This window comes from Aulostomus chinensis, chromosome 23 (genome assembly GCF_037954235.1).
Source record: "Aulostomus chinensis isolate RoL2024-O1b breed Wild chromosome 23, RoL_Achi_v1.0, whole genome shotgun sequence".
NCBI lineage: Eukaryota > Metazoa > Chordata > Actinopteri > Syngnathiformes > Aulostomidae > Aulostomus > Aulostomus chinensis.
In genome coordinates, this window is record NC_141342.1 from 16,006,216 (window position 1) to 16,021,919 (window position 15,704).

A 15,704-nucleotide genomic window follows, 5' to 3' on the forward strand; every position below is an offset into this window, starting at 1 on the left:
ACCAAACTGATTTGCATGCTAATATGACAGACACCGCCTCCTTGAAAACATTCGGTTCAATGCAGAAGACGGATGGAGACCCCATTCCATTTCAGACAGAATAGATTACTTGTCTTGTTATACATTTAACATGCATTCATCCATTTTCTGCTGCTTATCAGTCGTCTGGCTGCGGGGGCGGCAGCCAACACAATCAAGGATGATATCTTGTTTCCTCTATCTGACATTCTCCACCACAAGGATACACTAAAAAAAAAAAAAAAAAAAAAAAAAAAGGCCTTTCAGGTTAAGTGGGATACATCATTAATCCAGATGTCTCACGATCTCCTACCACTTGTGGGGGGCATCTTGATCAGATTTATTGTTCGTTTTTTGGCATTTTGTGCATTTTACTCTTGTCTTCGTCAAAGAAAGCCATGACTATTAAAGCCTGTTATTAGCTGATGAAAACCGAACTTGATTTCTTTCAGTTTTAATGGGTTTCTTTAGGTTTTATGGACATGTGTTTGTCTCTTGACTTCAAATGCATATTGGTTTGAGTCATTTAACTGTTGTTCATTTTAGTCTCGTGACATTCCGCAAAACCTCAAGAAATTTTTGTCTCATTTTAGTCTATTTGGAATCACAATGAACGACGAACATCATTTCTGGCGAAGTGTCAGTAAGACTCTAATAACTTTGTCCGATTTCAACATGGAGCACCCAGTTCCAAAATATCTAGAACCTTCAGTATCTCAACTGTTGCATTTCAAATTAGGCTAAGAAGTTCCTTCAAAGAAGACAACACAAAACTGCCAGTTCGGGTCACCCAGCTTCCCCTTCAGGACTCCTCTGGCATTTTTTTCCTCCTTCCTCCAGAGTTTCAGTAAGTCAGCCGAGTTTTGCCTCCCAAAAAAAGAAATCTCCCTCTCGTGAGTGAATACAGCCAGAGGCCTGTACCTCTGTCTTGACAGCTTAATTCACAATTTGCATTTTTAAATACAATATAGCTGCCAAACAGTGAATTATTCCATGACAGGCTTCAGAGTTACCACTGGGAGTGTTAATTCCCCTTTTTGATGTATGGATTCCATATAAACCTTTAATATCCGACCATTTAAATATATATTGCTGTCAGAGGCAGGACTCACTTGACTGATTGCAGCTCTCCTTAGGGAAATATTAGGCTCTTTAATATAAAAATATCAGATACTTATGCTTGCTCTTAGGGACATTAAAACAATCATGCGCAAGTAAAGTAAAAGGACCTTTTATACATGCAACTTAAAAAGACTTTAAGCTAATTTCCATGCAGTATAAGCAAAACACACTTTAGTTTTAAAATCCACTGCCAGAAAAATAACATGAATGTATTACTTTCATAAACCTAGAGCATCTTTCTCTGTTTATTCTGGTTCATTGTAGGTACTGGAGATAAGCAAGCATGGGGAAAACATGTGCGACTGCCGCGCGAGTCACCTCCAAGCGCTAATGGCAGCTGTCCAGCAACCAGTTTATTGACAGGACATTAAGCAGGGTCGTCTAAAGCCAAGGCTGGCAGCGACAACGGCTTTCAGTGCATGAGGAGTAGCGAGTGACAAGTCTTGGTTTTGAAATCAATGGCGGAAGCCCACCTGGAGATGGATGACTGGAGAAGATTACCATTAATAAGTGTTTGCCACGCTGCAGACGGACACAGAGCCTTACCTGCTGGCGGCTATCGACCAGAAGGGGAGGACGGGGGCAGGGGGCAGGGGGTTGGAGGGGGGGCAGAGCTGTCCATCCAGATTCCCCGCTTTCTACTGTGGGGCCTGCTTACGTCAGAGTGAAATGAGGTTCGCTGGCACTGGTTTCTGCTTCAACTAAGGAAAATTAGCAGGGTCTGTGCCCATGTAAGTTCAGGGCATCATCATAAAAACTTTCCCCAGAAGAGGAAAGCCTCACCTGGATGACTTACTGAGAGCAAAGACATTGAAATTTAGTCCTAAAAATCTTATGAAGTTTTCAATTTATCGTGTATTCTAGATATGACATTATTTATTTATTCTAATCGTCTTAACAACATTTAACAACACACAACACTTCTTAACAACACTGGAGTTTTAAAATAAAGAGTTGAGGAATTATAAAGTGACAACTGTTTGTTTGTTTGTTTGTTTTAACAGAAGGTTATTTTCAATTGCAGAGGACATAAAAAATGTAATAATAATAACCAGAAATAAAAAAAAAGGCTATCCAAAATATAATTTCAGGTCAGTCAGCCCTTTGTGAAATATGTCCATCCCGGAGGAGTGTAGCATGGATCCAAACAATACACATCTTTTCTAAATCCCATAATTTGGCCGATAGTTATTTTCGGTTTATTGCTGTGAGTTGCTAAGCGTCACTGGAGCCGCTAAGCGGTTCTGCTCCCTCAGGTATTAGCCGCCAGCTAGTTAGCTAGCCCCGAAAACTGCATACTGATTAACGTGACTCAACCTTTGAATATCTGATGAGGCGTTAAAGTCTTTCCTCTTCATCTTCTGAGGGATTTTCCCCGCAAACAACAATTTTAGCAACTCTCCTGACAACTCGAGAAGCTACCAGACAGGAGACGCAATTTTCAAAGCACACAGAGAAATTGTGTCGCGTGTCAGCTGATCGCCCCTTATAGAGATGGTCATTCTTATGATTTAAAACCAATATCATCCGATTACAATCAGAGCACCCTTAATGGCAGTGTTCTGCCGGTTACTATTTTAGATCTTTTGCACCGGTCTGTTTTTCAAACTCTGACAATGACAAATAAACCCTTCCCCATTGCAGGCAACAGCCAGGTGTTGACTGGAATTTTTTTTTTTTTTGGCCAAGTGCAAAAATAAAAAGGTCTTAAACTGCACCCACAATATCAATATATTTCGCAGGCCACAGAGCGACGCCGACGCTATCTCTGAATGAAACACAGACTGACATTTTCCCTCTAAAACAGAAAAGGACAAAAAAAAAAGAAAAGAAAAGAAAGGAAAAACGCCCCATTTTCATTGTGTTCCAGATATTGACATTTAGGAAGAAATTGAAAGGAAGTACCACTGCCATTCTTACAATCTTTCAATTAAAGCCGAGTCTATATTATAGCTGTCTGTTTCCACTCACAGAGGAATTCTGATAATAGCCATGCTGGCATTTATGTGGGAACTGCTCCCAGGGCAGAAGTTACATTTACACACCATCTTGGAGCCTAATTGGGCAAGAAGTGAAGCCCCATTAAGTGATATGCCACAGAATATGCCAAGAGCTGAAATACAGTACTTCCACTGAACCGCTTCCATTTGAGTTTGATGTAGATAAAAGAATTGATTGGTGCGATGACAGATTCCTTCTTTAGAAAGTGACTTCCATCATGGCCGTTTAAACATGGGTATCAAGACATTTGTGAAAAAGTCGGCTCCAAAAATACAGCATGAACTGTTGAAATAATATCATAGGAGCTAAAATTATTCTTTGAATAGCCTCAAATATAGTCATAATTACACATTGTTGCATATAATCACTTAAAGCTCCTCAACAAACTGTCAAGAGTTTTTTTCCCTGCTGTTTTGATTTGTTATAATGAGGCTCTGTTGGATGACAACATGACAGCTATTTATCTCTGCCTCTAATTTCTTTTCCTATTAGCTCAGCTGCACTACTTGTTCTCTCATGGTCTCTAAACAATAATCCATCCCTCCTCGCCTGCTAGCCCGCATATCAGCTGTGAGCACCAGTCGCGCTACTGTAAACCTAGCACCTAAACACTCTTGGCAACGTATGATTCATTTTGTGATTGGAGGATCAATAACCAATTTGAAGATGACTTGGTGGAGAGGATCCAGATTGCGGTGCCGCGCTTCCATGTGCGGCGTAAATCTCGAGGTTGGTGGATGTGTGTCCGGGCCTGACACAGTTCCAGCTCTGGGGAATGATTTATGCCTCGGTTCTGCCGATACGTCCTGTAGCGGTTGGGCTCTCATCGAACGGCTAATTTGAGTGTTCTCTGTGAAGGAGGTTGCTAAGTGAATAGTGGGGATGGTGAGAGAACGGTTGAGAGGGCGTTAGAGAGGGATTGGTGCGCAGGTGAGGGGGGGCTCAATCATTAGCTTTATCATCATGATAATTATCATTATAGCACAGCTCAAGCACTCGATTCACTTTCAAATTCTTAGCAGAGATAAACACACAAAAAAGGGGAGAGCGAGAGGCCGTGACTAGAAAATCCTAGAAGGTAAATGGTTGTGCCAGGCCCTCCTCCTAAGGCCAGAGTCAATCATCCACGCGTACTGCGAAGAGACAATCGCATAAATGTTCTCCTCACATCAGAGTAACAACCCGTCTGCATTGCCCTCCTCCCAGCTGAGCAGCACAGAGAGGCGGCTGCATGGGTGCCAAATGTGAATGGATATGAGGCGACAAGAGGGAGAAAAGTTAGATGGAAGGAACTCATTAGGAGAGATGCACTCTCTTCACAAACCCCATCTCTGTAATGTAGAGAAATTTGTGAACCGGCCGTGAATTCTGAAGGATATCTCATAACATTTGACAAGTGAAAACCGCCACCAGGCAGCTAATAGCTCTACTGTCATAGAGGCAAATAAAAAGGCATGAGTTTGCATGTATGTATGCTTGATTCCCTCACTCACGGATCTGTTCTGCTGCCAGGCCAGATGTGATGTAGTGGGAGCATCGGTGTCAGGAGTAGAGGTTGACTGAGGAGAAGAGGAGTTAAAAAGGTGTGCTTCATTAAGTGCTCAGCTCCCAGGTGGCCATTTGTCCCGGTAGCGTCGTCCCCGAGGAGCATCATTGTGAGGGGTGGAGGGGAGATGAGCAGGGGCCTGCTGCAGCTTCCTGGCTTCCACAGCTGCCAGTGGCTCCATCGTTCTCAGAAGTTCAGAAACTAAAGAGCACGTTATGGAGCGCTGCCCACTTCCTGACTCACACCAATTAAAAGTGACACATTAAGAAAAGGGAACTGCATCTTCAACAGATGTGAGGGCAGAGGTGTGTTAGTTCACTTGGCAAGTCAAGTGAAAGAAAACACAGAGCTTAGGGGTCCGAGCCTGAGGGGATTGGAGGGGGCGGCGATGTTCCCAGTACCGATGGCGCTGCTCACGCCTTCACTTTGACCTGAAGAAGACCGTGACACTTGCGCGGTCTTATTTCCGAACTATTGTGATGTCCTCCTGCAACCCTATTTATTCTATCTACTTATTGTAATGCATCAAATATTTTCAATGAATATTTTTGTGAGAAACTGTATTTTCCTCATTCATTTGGGTTACAAGTAGAATAAAATGTCATTTTTTTCTTTTTCAGCAGTGTCAAAGTTTTGCGACCTTGGGACTCCAAAGACATGCCAGATTTTAGTGAGCGACTGAAAATATAGGACATATTTCATTTGATTCTAGTGCGTCAGATATTTTATTTAGAAATTCGAATACAAAATTTTTTATTTGTCCATACAGACTACAAATGAAGCATTTTCTTATTTCTTTTACTCAAAAGCTTCAAATTTATTTGAGCAAGGGACTCCAGTTGTGATGAAAACGTTAACAAAAGTCAGTTTTGTTTTAGTTTTACACAAACTTCGCAAAAGGTACACAAGTGTTACTGGGACAAAATTTGGCTAACTAGTTTTTGATGCCCCACACGATAAAATCTAGTTCAAACCATCCACTCGGTGGCGCTGCTACCTAACAATTTCCACTAGTGGACCAGCGAGTACCACATTCATCATCTCCGCTAATGAACAAACTTAACGAGAGGCAAAATCAATACAACGTCCTTTTACTTGCGTCAAGTTTCTTCAGTCTTGCCCATGCGCGGCACTCGGTGATAGCTCATGAAATGCTTTTTGACGTATTTTTGTGTACCCAGGCTTGGTTTCACTTCCTAAAGTACCAGAAAATCGGAGCCAAATATTAAACAATATAATAAAGCAAATTTACACTGTAGACTCGCCAACCTACAAGATCGATCGATGGATCAACAGATGCTCACCCATCAATCAACTACGCCACGTAATTTACAGGGGACTTCTCTCTGAAATTGTTTTAATCCCACGACCACAAACAGATATTATGAGATCAATGATGAGAAGGACTGAGAACTAAATGAGCCACACAGCTGTGAAAGTAATTCTCTGCAGGCATCTTTCCCAGGTTTGGCTCGTGCTTTCCGCCCATTCTGAGGTTCATTTGTGTTTATTTACTTCCAGGGGGCTGTGAAGGTGAATGAAGGAGGAGAAGAGGGAAGCGAGGCGAGCTGTAAAGTAATAGTCGCGTTTTAAATGAGTGGCTGGGGATGGCAATATCAGGTGACGGAGAGGGTCCCTCTGCTCAGCCTCTGTCACAGCAGAAAGCCTCATCCTAAATCTCGCTATTATTGCTACCAGCAGCGCCGCCATTTCTCACTGGAGATGCAAACTTCAGGTTTTTACGAGTGTTTGGGTAATTGAACAGCTGGAGGTAAAAACGTCTAATGCACTTATCCATAAAGAACGTGTATCTAAAAGAAGTGGCTAGAGAATTGATATTCTCTCTTTAACCTTTCCCTGTTGCCGTTCGCTCGTAGTTTGTCACCGCGATCAGTTTGTGAGCGAGCGGCGTTTGGCACCGGAGTGATGGCATCATCCATGCTACATGTGTCCTGGTGTAAATAAGCCTGTCAGATTAGACGCTAGTTCATATGTAGCAGAGGACAGCAGCGAGGGATGGTTGCGGTGTCTTTTTATGGCCCCCTCAAACACCACTTGTCAGGGAAACTGGCTGGTGAGACAGCTCAGATAGCCACAAAAAATAAGATTTGTCTCTGTAGTTCGCCATTACCCAACAGAGACAGAATCTAGAGCCCTTTCCAGACTGACTCAGTGAAACAGGAGCTGACGCAGGCTCCAAGGTGCGGACGTAATCGCAAACAGTCAAACGACAGCGAGACTTCTAGCTGCGTCACGAAAGCTGTGGCCGTTATCTTACTCTCTACTTGATCTTTAACACACTTCAAACCCAAATTCTGAGTTAATTTCATGATTCAAATCAAGATCAGCTGTTGTGAAGAGTGATACAGAGAGCTTTGACCCCCGTGTGCAGGAAGGGAACCCTTCCGTTGTCCCTCTGATCCATTTCAGTACTCCATGTATGTCTGGTTCTAAATGCATTTTCTTGGTGATCGGATTGTAATAGGATAGTTTGTTTGACCGCATGAAGGTACCAGCGTAAATAAACCCAAGATGCTATGAAGATGGACTGTCTCTCCATACTTTTATTCACTTTTTCCCCACTTCTTCTACCAGAGCGCTGTCAAATCAGGTGTGTAATTACTTCCAGTTCCAACGCAAAATGATCGAGGCATCACGTAACATTACAAATACACATTATTAAAAGTCTGGGGAGAGATTTCGTCTTTCAAACCTTGCTATGTAAGTGACATTAACTTGATCGTGAGTACTGAGTATTGCATATCATTTAACTGGCATTAATGTCCTTGGGTTACAATAAAAGTGCTTAAAATCGTATGTATTCTGTTGTTCTTGAAATTTTTGCACAGCAGCCAGTTGAAGCCCTTTAGCCTGAAAAACTTTTCGACAAGCGCTGTGATAAAAGGATGTCTTTCTCATTTCAATTAGTCGTGCACACCCTGGGTTATAATCCTTGGAATCATTTTAGCATGTTTCATTTATGTTTTGATTAAAAAAGGATATCTTCGCGACAAGACTAGGGGGCTTTCACAGATAAAATCCAATTAACCATCAACAAAGACCCCAAAGGGAATTCTCATGATATCCAGGAATTCCTCACATCCCTGTGCAGCCTCGCTAGTGGATGAACTCCTAACGCCCCTTCTTCCAAAATACTGAGACTACCAGTTTGGGTGTTTGTTAATTGCTGTCAATGAAGGTCTGAAAACAACTCATTCGTTGGGCTTTTTTTTTTTTTCTTCCAATACTCCCGATCCATCCTGTCCAGCATCCAGAGGGGGAGCTGTTACATGGTGCACTGTCAGCCCGGAACATTGACAGCTGCGTAACAAAGCCAGTTCTCACAGTAGAGCCTGGAGGTCCACTCTGCCATTGCCACTTTAAAAAGAAGCACTGAAGGCGCACGACACACAGCTCCTTCTCTTCTCTACGGACATACATATTATACACACAGACACACACACACACACACACAAAAATCAACCCGCCACACGTGAGACGGGGGCCTCACCACGCCGCTCTGATGTATTCTCCATACGCCTCACATGCATGAAGCAGCCGCCGCGAAAAAAAACCCACCGTGAAAATCGTCTGTGACTAATGATTCTCATTAATGAGTCGTCTTTTGGGAATATCCCAGAATTTAAGGTGATGCAGCAATAACCCTAACCACTGGCCTTTATCATTTCCAAAAATAATTGTCTCTTTTTTTTCTCTCTCTCTCTCCAAGCAAATATATCAAAAGTTCGTTGGGTCAAGACTCTGAAATATAAAAAAAATATATATCATTTGTCATTTATGGCTGAGAATGAAGACTCTGTGGAGCGTTTAAGTGACACTTTTAGATTTTCTCGACATTTCAGACGAAAGAATCGATTAATGAAAATAATCAGCAGATGATTAAAGTAATTGGTTGCGACCCCGGTCCTCATTTGTGTATCTCTCTAGTCATTTGCTTCCCTTCAGGAGCTTCTCCAGGTGTTCTCTGGGCCCCAGGTAAGGGGATCCAGGGGTCCTCCAGGCCTCCGACCTGACAAGTCAATACTTCAAACGAACTCAAGCTAGTGACACGGGGGGCCTACTTGGGGTTGTTGCAGTTTCTGTGCCTGGACAAATCCAGACTCTAAGGGGGCTCTCGTCTGTTTTTAACAGTTCAAAACCACCACAACAGCTTTGATAAATCAGCAGACAGCCATTTTGTCTGACCTGCATTTTGGCCGATGCGGTCGGTCTCTTCTGTGTGCAACATGGATGCCAGCAAAGGTTGAAGCTACTTAAATCATTTCTCCCACCTCCTAAGAGTCTTTATTTATATGCAGAATCGATATAAAAAGATGAATGAACTGGTGAATGAGGCTGATCTAACATTTACATGACGTCATTCTCCAACTCAAGCGGTAACTGTTTCTGACTCACACCTTCCACGACGGGTCGCCAGTCTGTCGCAGGGCCATCAGGAGCAATTAGTGGCTCAGTATCTTGCTCAAGGATACTTGGACATGGTCGCCGGGGGAAGTGAGGATCGAACCAGCGACCCTTTGGTTGCTGGACGGCCACGCTACCTCCGAGCCAGGCTGCCCCACCTTCCGGTGAGTCCAACTGATCAAACTACATTTAAGAGAGTAAAACACAGACTTAATCAATTCTTTTACCCCAGTCAGTGACTGTCGCCAGGTGTTTGAATCTAATCATATTCTAGAAATGATCAAGGCCAAAAGCCAGTAATATGCCTCCTTTGAAATATGTGGGAAACATCTGTTTCCAACCCAGAGAGAGACACACATCTGCCTGCTGCTAACGTGTCAAAAATACCCCATGAACATTTACGTATTAATCTATACTGCTCTCTCTAAGTCATGGGTTCTCCGCAAATATTATCATTATCTAAAATATTTTAAAATAAATTGTATTCCATACCCCCACCACCACCACCCCCACCCGCTCCACTGCTAGCTTTGAAATCTTGCCAGGTACAGAATATATTTTTCTCTTTTTGAAATTATGATGTGCGGATGGAAACAGATGGTGTTATGTACCTCATGGGTGGAAGAAGCAACAAGTGTGCAATTAGAGGCCTGAGGATGTGCCTTCAGTTCAAAACAGGAAATGTAAACCAATTCAGTCCTGTAAAAAAAAAAAAACATTAATACTTCATACCTGGCACATTGGAAGAGCTAAATTTGACGTCTTGAATCCTAATATATGGTAAAAGGAAATCAGCGAGCATGCATGAATGCTAATGATCATAATGCAATTTTAACTGGTCATTAATATGTTGACTCTCCCTAAATTAGAGGTGTGTTCATACGTCCAACCCCTGACCATCTAATAATCTTTTTCTTTTTTTTTAAAGTTTGCAGCCTGTGTTGTGTCGCCATAGCGATCGGGCTACACCTTGTGTGCATGCAGCAGTGGCTTTGCTCCATCCTTCATTCAAGCTGAGTCAGTATCAATCACATGACACCCCGATGACAGATAGGCAATCAAAGAACACTAGGTACAAAAATAACTTCACTCATTCAATCCTTGACCTTACAAAGCCGGCAGTCAGTTTGGTTAAAAGCTACGGCTATCACATAAAATGGATTTTTCCTCTGGATCAATTGCAGTGGAAACATTTGAGCTAAAATGGCTATTGCTGTCACTAATAAATAATTGCTGTTCTAAAGAATTTATACAAACCTCCTCCTCCTCCTCCTCTGGAGCAGGCCATAGCTAAGAGACTGCAAGGTATTTGCGCCAAATAAAAGATAAGGCAAGCATGTTTTGCAGGAGGGACGGAACTGCCTTTGGACGAGGAACCATCTCAGCATGCGTAAAGCCGGAGGAGGGACACAATTACCATCAAACGTCTGCAGGTCTGCCACTGCTGAGGCGCCACACAGGACACAGAGGAAGCGGTGAAACATTTAGGTTCAAACAGGCTCACAGCTAACTGATACAGGATTTCTTCATCATCGAGTGACAAAATTGAGCAGAATTTTGAGAACATGACAAGGCAAACATTCTGCCTGCAAAGGAGTATTTATTGTTCACCAACTGCTTATCAGATTCACCGATTTTAAGATTTACGGTCTTGACATTGAGAGGAGGGCGGCATGGCTCAGAGGTAGAGTGGCTGTCTAGCAACCGAAGGGTTGGTCACTTCCCCCGGTGACCATGTTGCAATGTCCTTGAGCAAGATACTGAACACCTAATTGCTCCTGATGGCCCTGTGACGGACTGGTGACCCGTCCAGGGTGAACCCTGCCTCTCACCCAATGTCAGCTGGGGGAGGCTCCAGCCCCCACCACCCTTAATGGATAAGCAGTAGAGTAAATGGATGTATGGATGGACATTGAGAGGTTCTGTAGAGACAAAAATGTATGAGTCAACTGTAAAAATGGTGGATAAATTGTTTTAAGTTTTACAAACTATCAGAACTTAATCATTTTGGTCTTTTAATACTTTTAAAGCCAAGAAGCAGTTAAATTATCAATCCATATTCAGGTTTGCAGGAGGCTAGCAGGAAGTACTGTAGCATCTTGGCTAGCACAAGTTGCTCGTATGCTCTGCCCATAGAGCAGTGTGCAGTCTACATCCAGGTAATGCTTGAAATGCAGAGGTTTGGTGCCTCATTTGTCAAAGCTTTGAATGTCAGGGATGTTCAAATTTATGTGAAATACGATGCTCTCGGCTGCAAACATAAACTAGCCTCCAATTTTTTTCGTTTCCAAGTCCCCATGTTTACTTGATGAATATTTTCGTAACTTTTGAATGTGCTCTCCTTTGATGTGACTCTAATATGTGAACCATCTCGACAACCAATAATGTAAAATGATAATAATTCATGATCAGATGTTGACTAGATTAAGAGCAAATGCAAATGAGCTGCATCCCCGAAGAACTGTAATGCCCCAGGTGCATGTGTAACATCCTTTTTTTTTTTTTTTTTTTTTTTTAAATAAAGTAATACTATCCCAGAAAGGACAAAATATGAATAATAAGTAAATGAGAGCTCATGACAACGAATTCTATTTTTGTCTTACATCTGAAGTCCAAACAAATGTAAGCCGCAGCTCCCAGGGTTTCATCAAACATATCAATATTCAGCTGATAATGCCTTTAATCTGTGGCCAAGAGGACCTTGCATAACTCCTTCAAACGCCACAGGGACTTTCCATTAATGACAAAAAATGGTGAAAAAGTAAGTAGTAAATAGCTCATAATGCATTCAAATAGGCCTCTTCTTTTATAACACAGACGCCTGCACTATCAGAGCTGACCTTCTTGGATGGTAGCATAGCCAAAGTGAAGAAAATGTATGGCAGCTTCAAGAAGAAACTACTGATGAGCTGTATGATGCTTTTTATTTTTCTCTTGGGTTATTTGATTATTTATGCACCTTACCAAAGAAAAACTGGCACCGATAAAGTGTCTCATGTCATTTTGCCATTTCAAAGTTGCAACTCGCTCGTTCGCGCTTCAACCCAATAATCCAGGATGAACTTTATCTTTTTTTCAATGTCTGTTTGTACGCTGCAGAAATTGAGCCTTTGCTCTAAATGAAAGCGACAATGTTTTAGAGGAAGTTACGCCCATTCGTTTGATCTATTTAGCGTTTTAAGCAGGAGGAGAAAATGTCTTAATTTGTCTGTTTGTCAGCAGGATCAGACCAAAAAAAAAAAATGGAACTGTATTTCACATAACTTGGTTTAGGGTTGTAGGATGAGCCATTACATTTTGGGGCTAATCCCATTAACATAGCCATGATATTGAATGAGTCTGAGTCAGCAGTAGGAAGGATGTAGTTCTCAGGACATTAGTATGGGAGCTTAACAGGATGTGGAAAGCTATATTTCAGATTCAAAATAAATGTATCAATTGATGACACACTTTAAGCAGGAATTTAGTTTATGGATTCAAGCCATACTTCACCCGAAATGTGTAATTTTGTACTGTCAAGTACTCAAATGTAGGTGTATGAGTTCATGAAAATGTTATTTTCACTGAGGATCATTTTTGGATTTCTTTACATGGAATTCCAAATTGCTTAATAAAAGGCTTAATTTACATATCAAGCGAAAAAGGTGGGTGCCACTTTTGTGATTTTTATTGCGACCATTGCCACTGCCCTGACCGGCTGTTTAGTTATCAGGATGCATCAAAATACGATGACAATTAAAAGACTAAACTCTTATCAGTGTTTGTGACTCTACAACAGATGGTAGTCAAATGTCAAATACACACATGAGGCTCAGTGTAGAGGGATCAATCCAGTAGGATACCACCAAAGGGTTTTTTTGAACTCAGCAAGCTACAAAGACAGACCCCCCCCCCCCCACTCCCCCCCGTCTGGTCCGGATTCCATGAAGGCAAACAGCACACAAAGCCTAGAAATGTTTCCACCTCGATTCATTCACCTACGGGCTTCCAAAAGTTCATTCAGCATTCGACACAAACTAATTAAACCCAATGGACTGTTGGGCATGACACAGCGTCTCATATTACACCGCAATCTCAGAGACGACAACACAGTTGTCAGGTTGTGAGAACCGCCTGTTCTTCACAACTTTCTGAGTCATTGTTAAATCGTTTATTTTCAATTTAGACCAAACGATGACTTGTCCCGAACCAAATGATTCTTGTGCCTTAACCTTACCGCGGCACTTTCAAAAACATTGTAAAACATCTTATTTTCCGTTGGAAAGAAAATAATCTGCTGCATTTCGCTTGAGGTTGATATTGTAGGGAATTGCACAGCTGAAATGTGTCTTGTGCAGTCAAGCGCAGCCTGGCGAAGACCCGGATCTGATGATGTCAGAGTAGGAGGCAGACGCAAGCAGGTCAAAGCCTTCTAAGCTGATAGCGCCATTCCGGGTGTGGTCTCCTGCTCCTAAAGCTTCAGGCTTTGACCTGTTGTGCATTCGGAGATGATCTTTCGCAATTCTGCCACCAACAAGGCAGTTACAGAAAAAGAACCGCCACTGGCTGGATTTTTTTTTTTTTTTTAAATATGAGGCCATTTTTCGTTGTGAAAATCCTTGTAGATCAGCAGTTTTTAATCAAACAGCCCACAGATCACCTTTCTTCTTTGATGCTGGGTACGAATGTCAGTTCAGTTGTGATTGGCCCGATCAGAAATTTCCTTTAAGCAGATGAACATGCGTATTAAACTACAACATACCTCTGATTTTCATACAGAAGGTGTCATTGGCGATATTTACAGATACCACAAACGAGTGAATGAAAGCTGTCAACGATTTAACCTCGTACCTCCAGACGATTCTTCACCGCTCAAATGAAGCTGTGTTTTATCCACCAGACAGGGAGATCAGACAGAATCCCCACTGCCTGACTCTCACCTCTGACTGGACGTTCTGCGATCCACTCCTTACTTAATGAGGTGTCATGTACAGTTTATATAAAAGCTATGACCTTATTAAACTGTTAGATAAGGGATGAAGTCATAGAGAGATAAATGGCGAAGCTGTACAGAAGAGCATTTGGGAAAGAAAACCTTTGTGAAATATACCAAAAATTTCAGATATTAAATCTATATGAAATTGATTTTATTGATTTTATTCAAGCTAAATCCTGCCTGGAAAAAAAACAAACAAATCCAAGTCCTTTAAACAGCAGTGAATAACAGCAAGAAACCTCCAGAAAATGCACTTGTGGACCTGTTATGTTAACTATAATTAGTCACTTTAAATAAAACCCCCTTTTCCTGAGACGCCTCAAAGATTTCCAAACCCCATTCTAGTTATTCTATTTCTTTAACTTGATTTCTAACAGCAAATTCAAGAAGCCTGGATAGGTGTTGGTGTAAAAACAAAACAAAAAAAACAACAAAAAAAACCCCAAACAACAACAAAAAAAAAACCTGACAAACTCAAAAGATGGATAGCAACCTTTGCTTCATCACAATACTGTGCAGCATTGGCATATTACGAGCAGCAGTAAAAGGTTTGGACTGCAGCGTCAAACGGGGGTCGCAACTAATCACCTTCTGTAGTTTAGTTGCTTTTGGAAATGATCTGCATGTTAGATTTTCATTTTCGACAGCCAGACATTACTTGATTGATCCACTGTTATTCACAAAAATCTGCCAAACAAACAAAAAATAAAGGCGGACTGAGAATCGTTGTACTTCTGTAAGTGCTTCGTTTTCAAAAAAGGAAAAGCACGGTGACTCATCGGCCACCTGACCTTAATGGCAGTCGGTGGGGACGTGTTGTCTGGTTTAGTCCCGCCGGAGTCATTGGGAGGAGCTGACCTGTTGGTAGATAAAGGAGTAGAGGCTGACGTCAGGGCGTCGACCACGACAGTTCCTGCACTCGGAGATGTAGTACTGCTCCAGGAGATCGTACACTTTCCCTGTGGCACAGACAAGGAGACTCGAAGTGAGCGACTTCACAAAGTGAACGCAAAATGTTACAGGATTTGTTTTAAAAGCAAATATGATTCAAAGATAAAAAACAGAGACACAAAGTCCCCAGGAAGGCAGAAAGACATCGTTGCATGGGAGCAGGCGGCGTGATTTCTAAGCTTACCGACACTGATGTTCCTCTGAGTGAGGAAAGAGTGCATCTTGTGGACATCTGTCATGAGCTTGCTGTCACCAAAAGTGAAATAAGCCACATCTCGACCCGCCTCAGCAGCTGCCAGCATCTGGAGCAGCGCTGGAGGAAAAGAATCCTGTGTTAACGGTGACAGCTACAAAATGTTGTTGCAGTATCGTAAATTTTTGAGGGTTATTTTGTTGTTGTTGCTGTTGAAGGAACAAACAACATAACCTAGCTTGTAAAAACAGACAAGCAGTTAACCCTAAAGCACTAAAGGGGGATTTGCCAGCTTCCGTGGTAAGAACAGCAGAGGGTAGTGGGGGGGGGGGTTAGGTAGGTCTCACCCCCACTGAGAACTCCGGATTAGTTAAAAAGAAACCAGGTTTGGCCCCGGAGAGCTGTGAATATTTTAAGAGACTGGAAATATGTCCGCTGATTAACGAAGGTTGGGGCAGTGGCGAGTTAAGGCA

The 15,704-nt window shown here is 42.2% G+C and overlaps 1 protein-coding gene across 3 annotated transcripts in view; it reads right to left on the minus strand.

Moving 5' to 3' along the window:
* The window catches only part of LOC147239780 (poly(ADP-ribose) glycohydrolase), a 44,653-nt gene that overhangs the window by 7,229 nt on the left and 21,720 nt on the right, over positions 1–15,704 (minus strand). For 2 of the 3 annotated variants that reach the window (XM_086195748.1, XM_086195746.1), the window contains exons 16-17: positions 15,223–15,351; positions 13,032–15,046 (exon numbers count right to left, since the gene is read on the minus strand). In XM_086195748.1, coding sequence (XP_086051874.1) covers positions 14,928–15,046; positions 15,223–15,351 — 248 coding nt within the window. In that variant the 3' untranslated portion in view covers positions 13,032–14,927. Of the gene's footprint in view, positions 1–13,031; positions 15,047–15,222; positions 15,352–15,704 lie in introns of those variants that run through there. The other variant, XM_086195747.1, reaches the window with a different exon arrangement.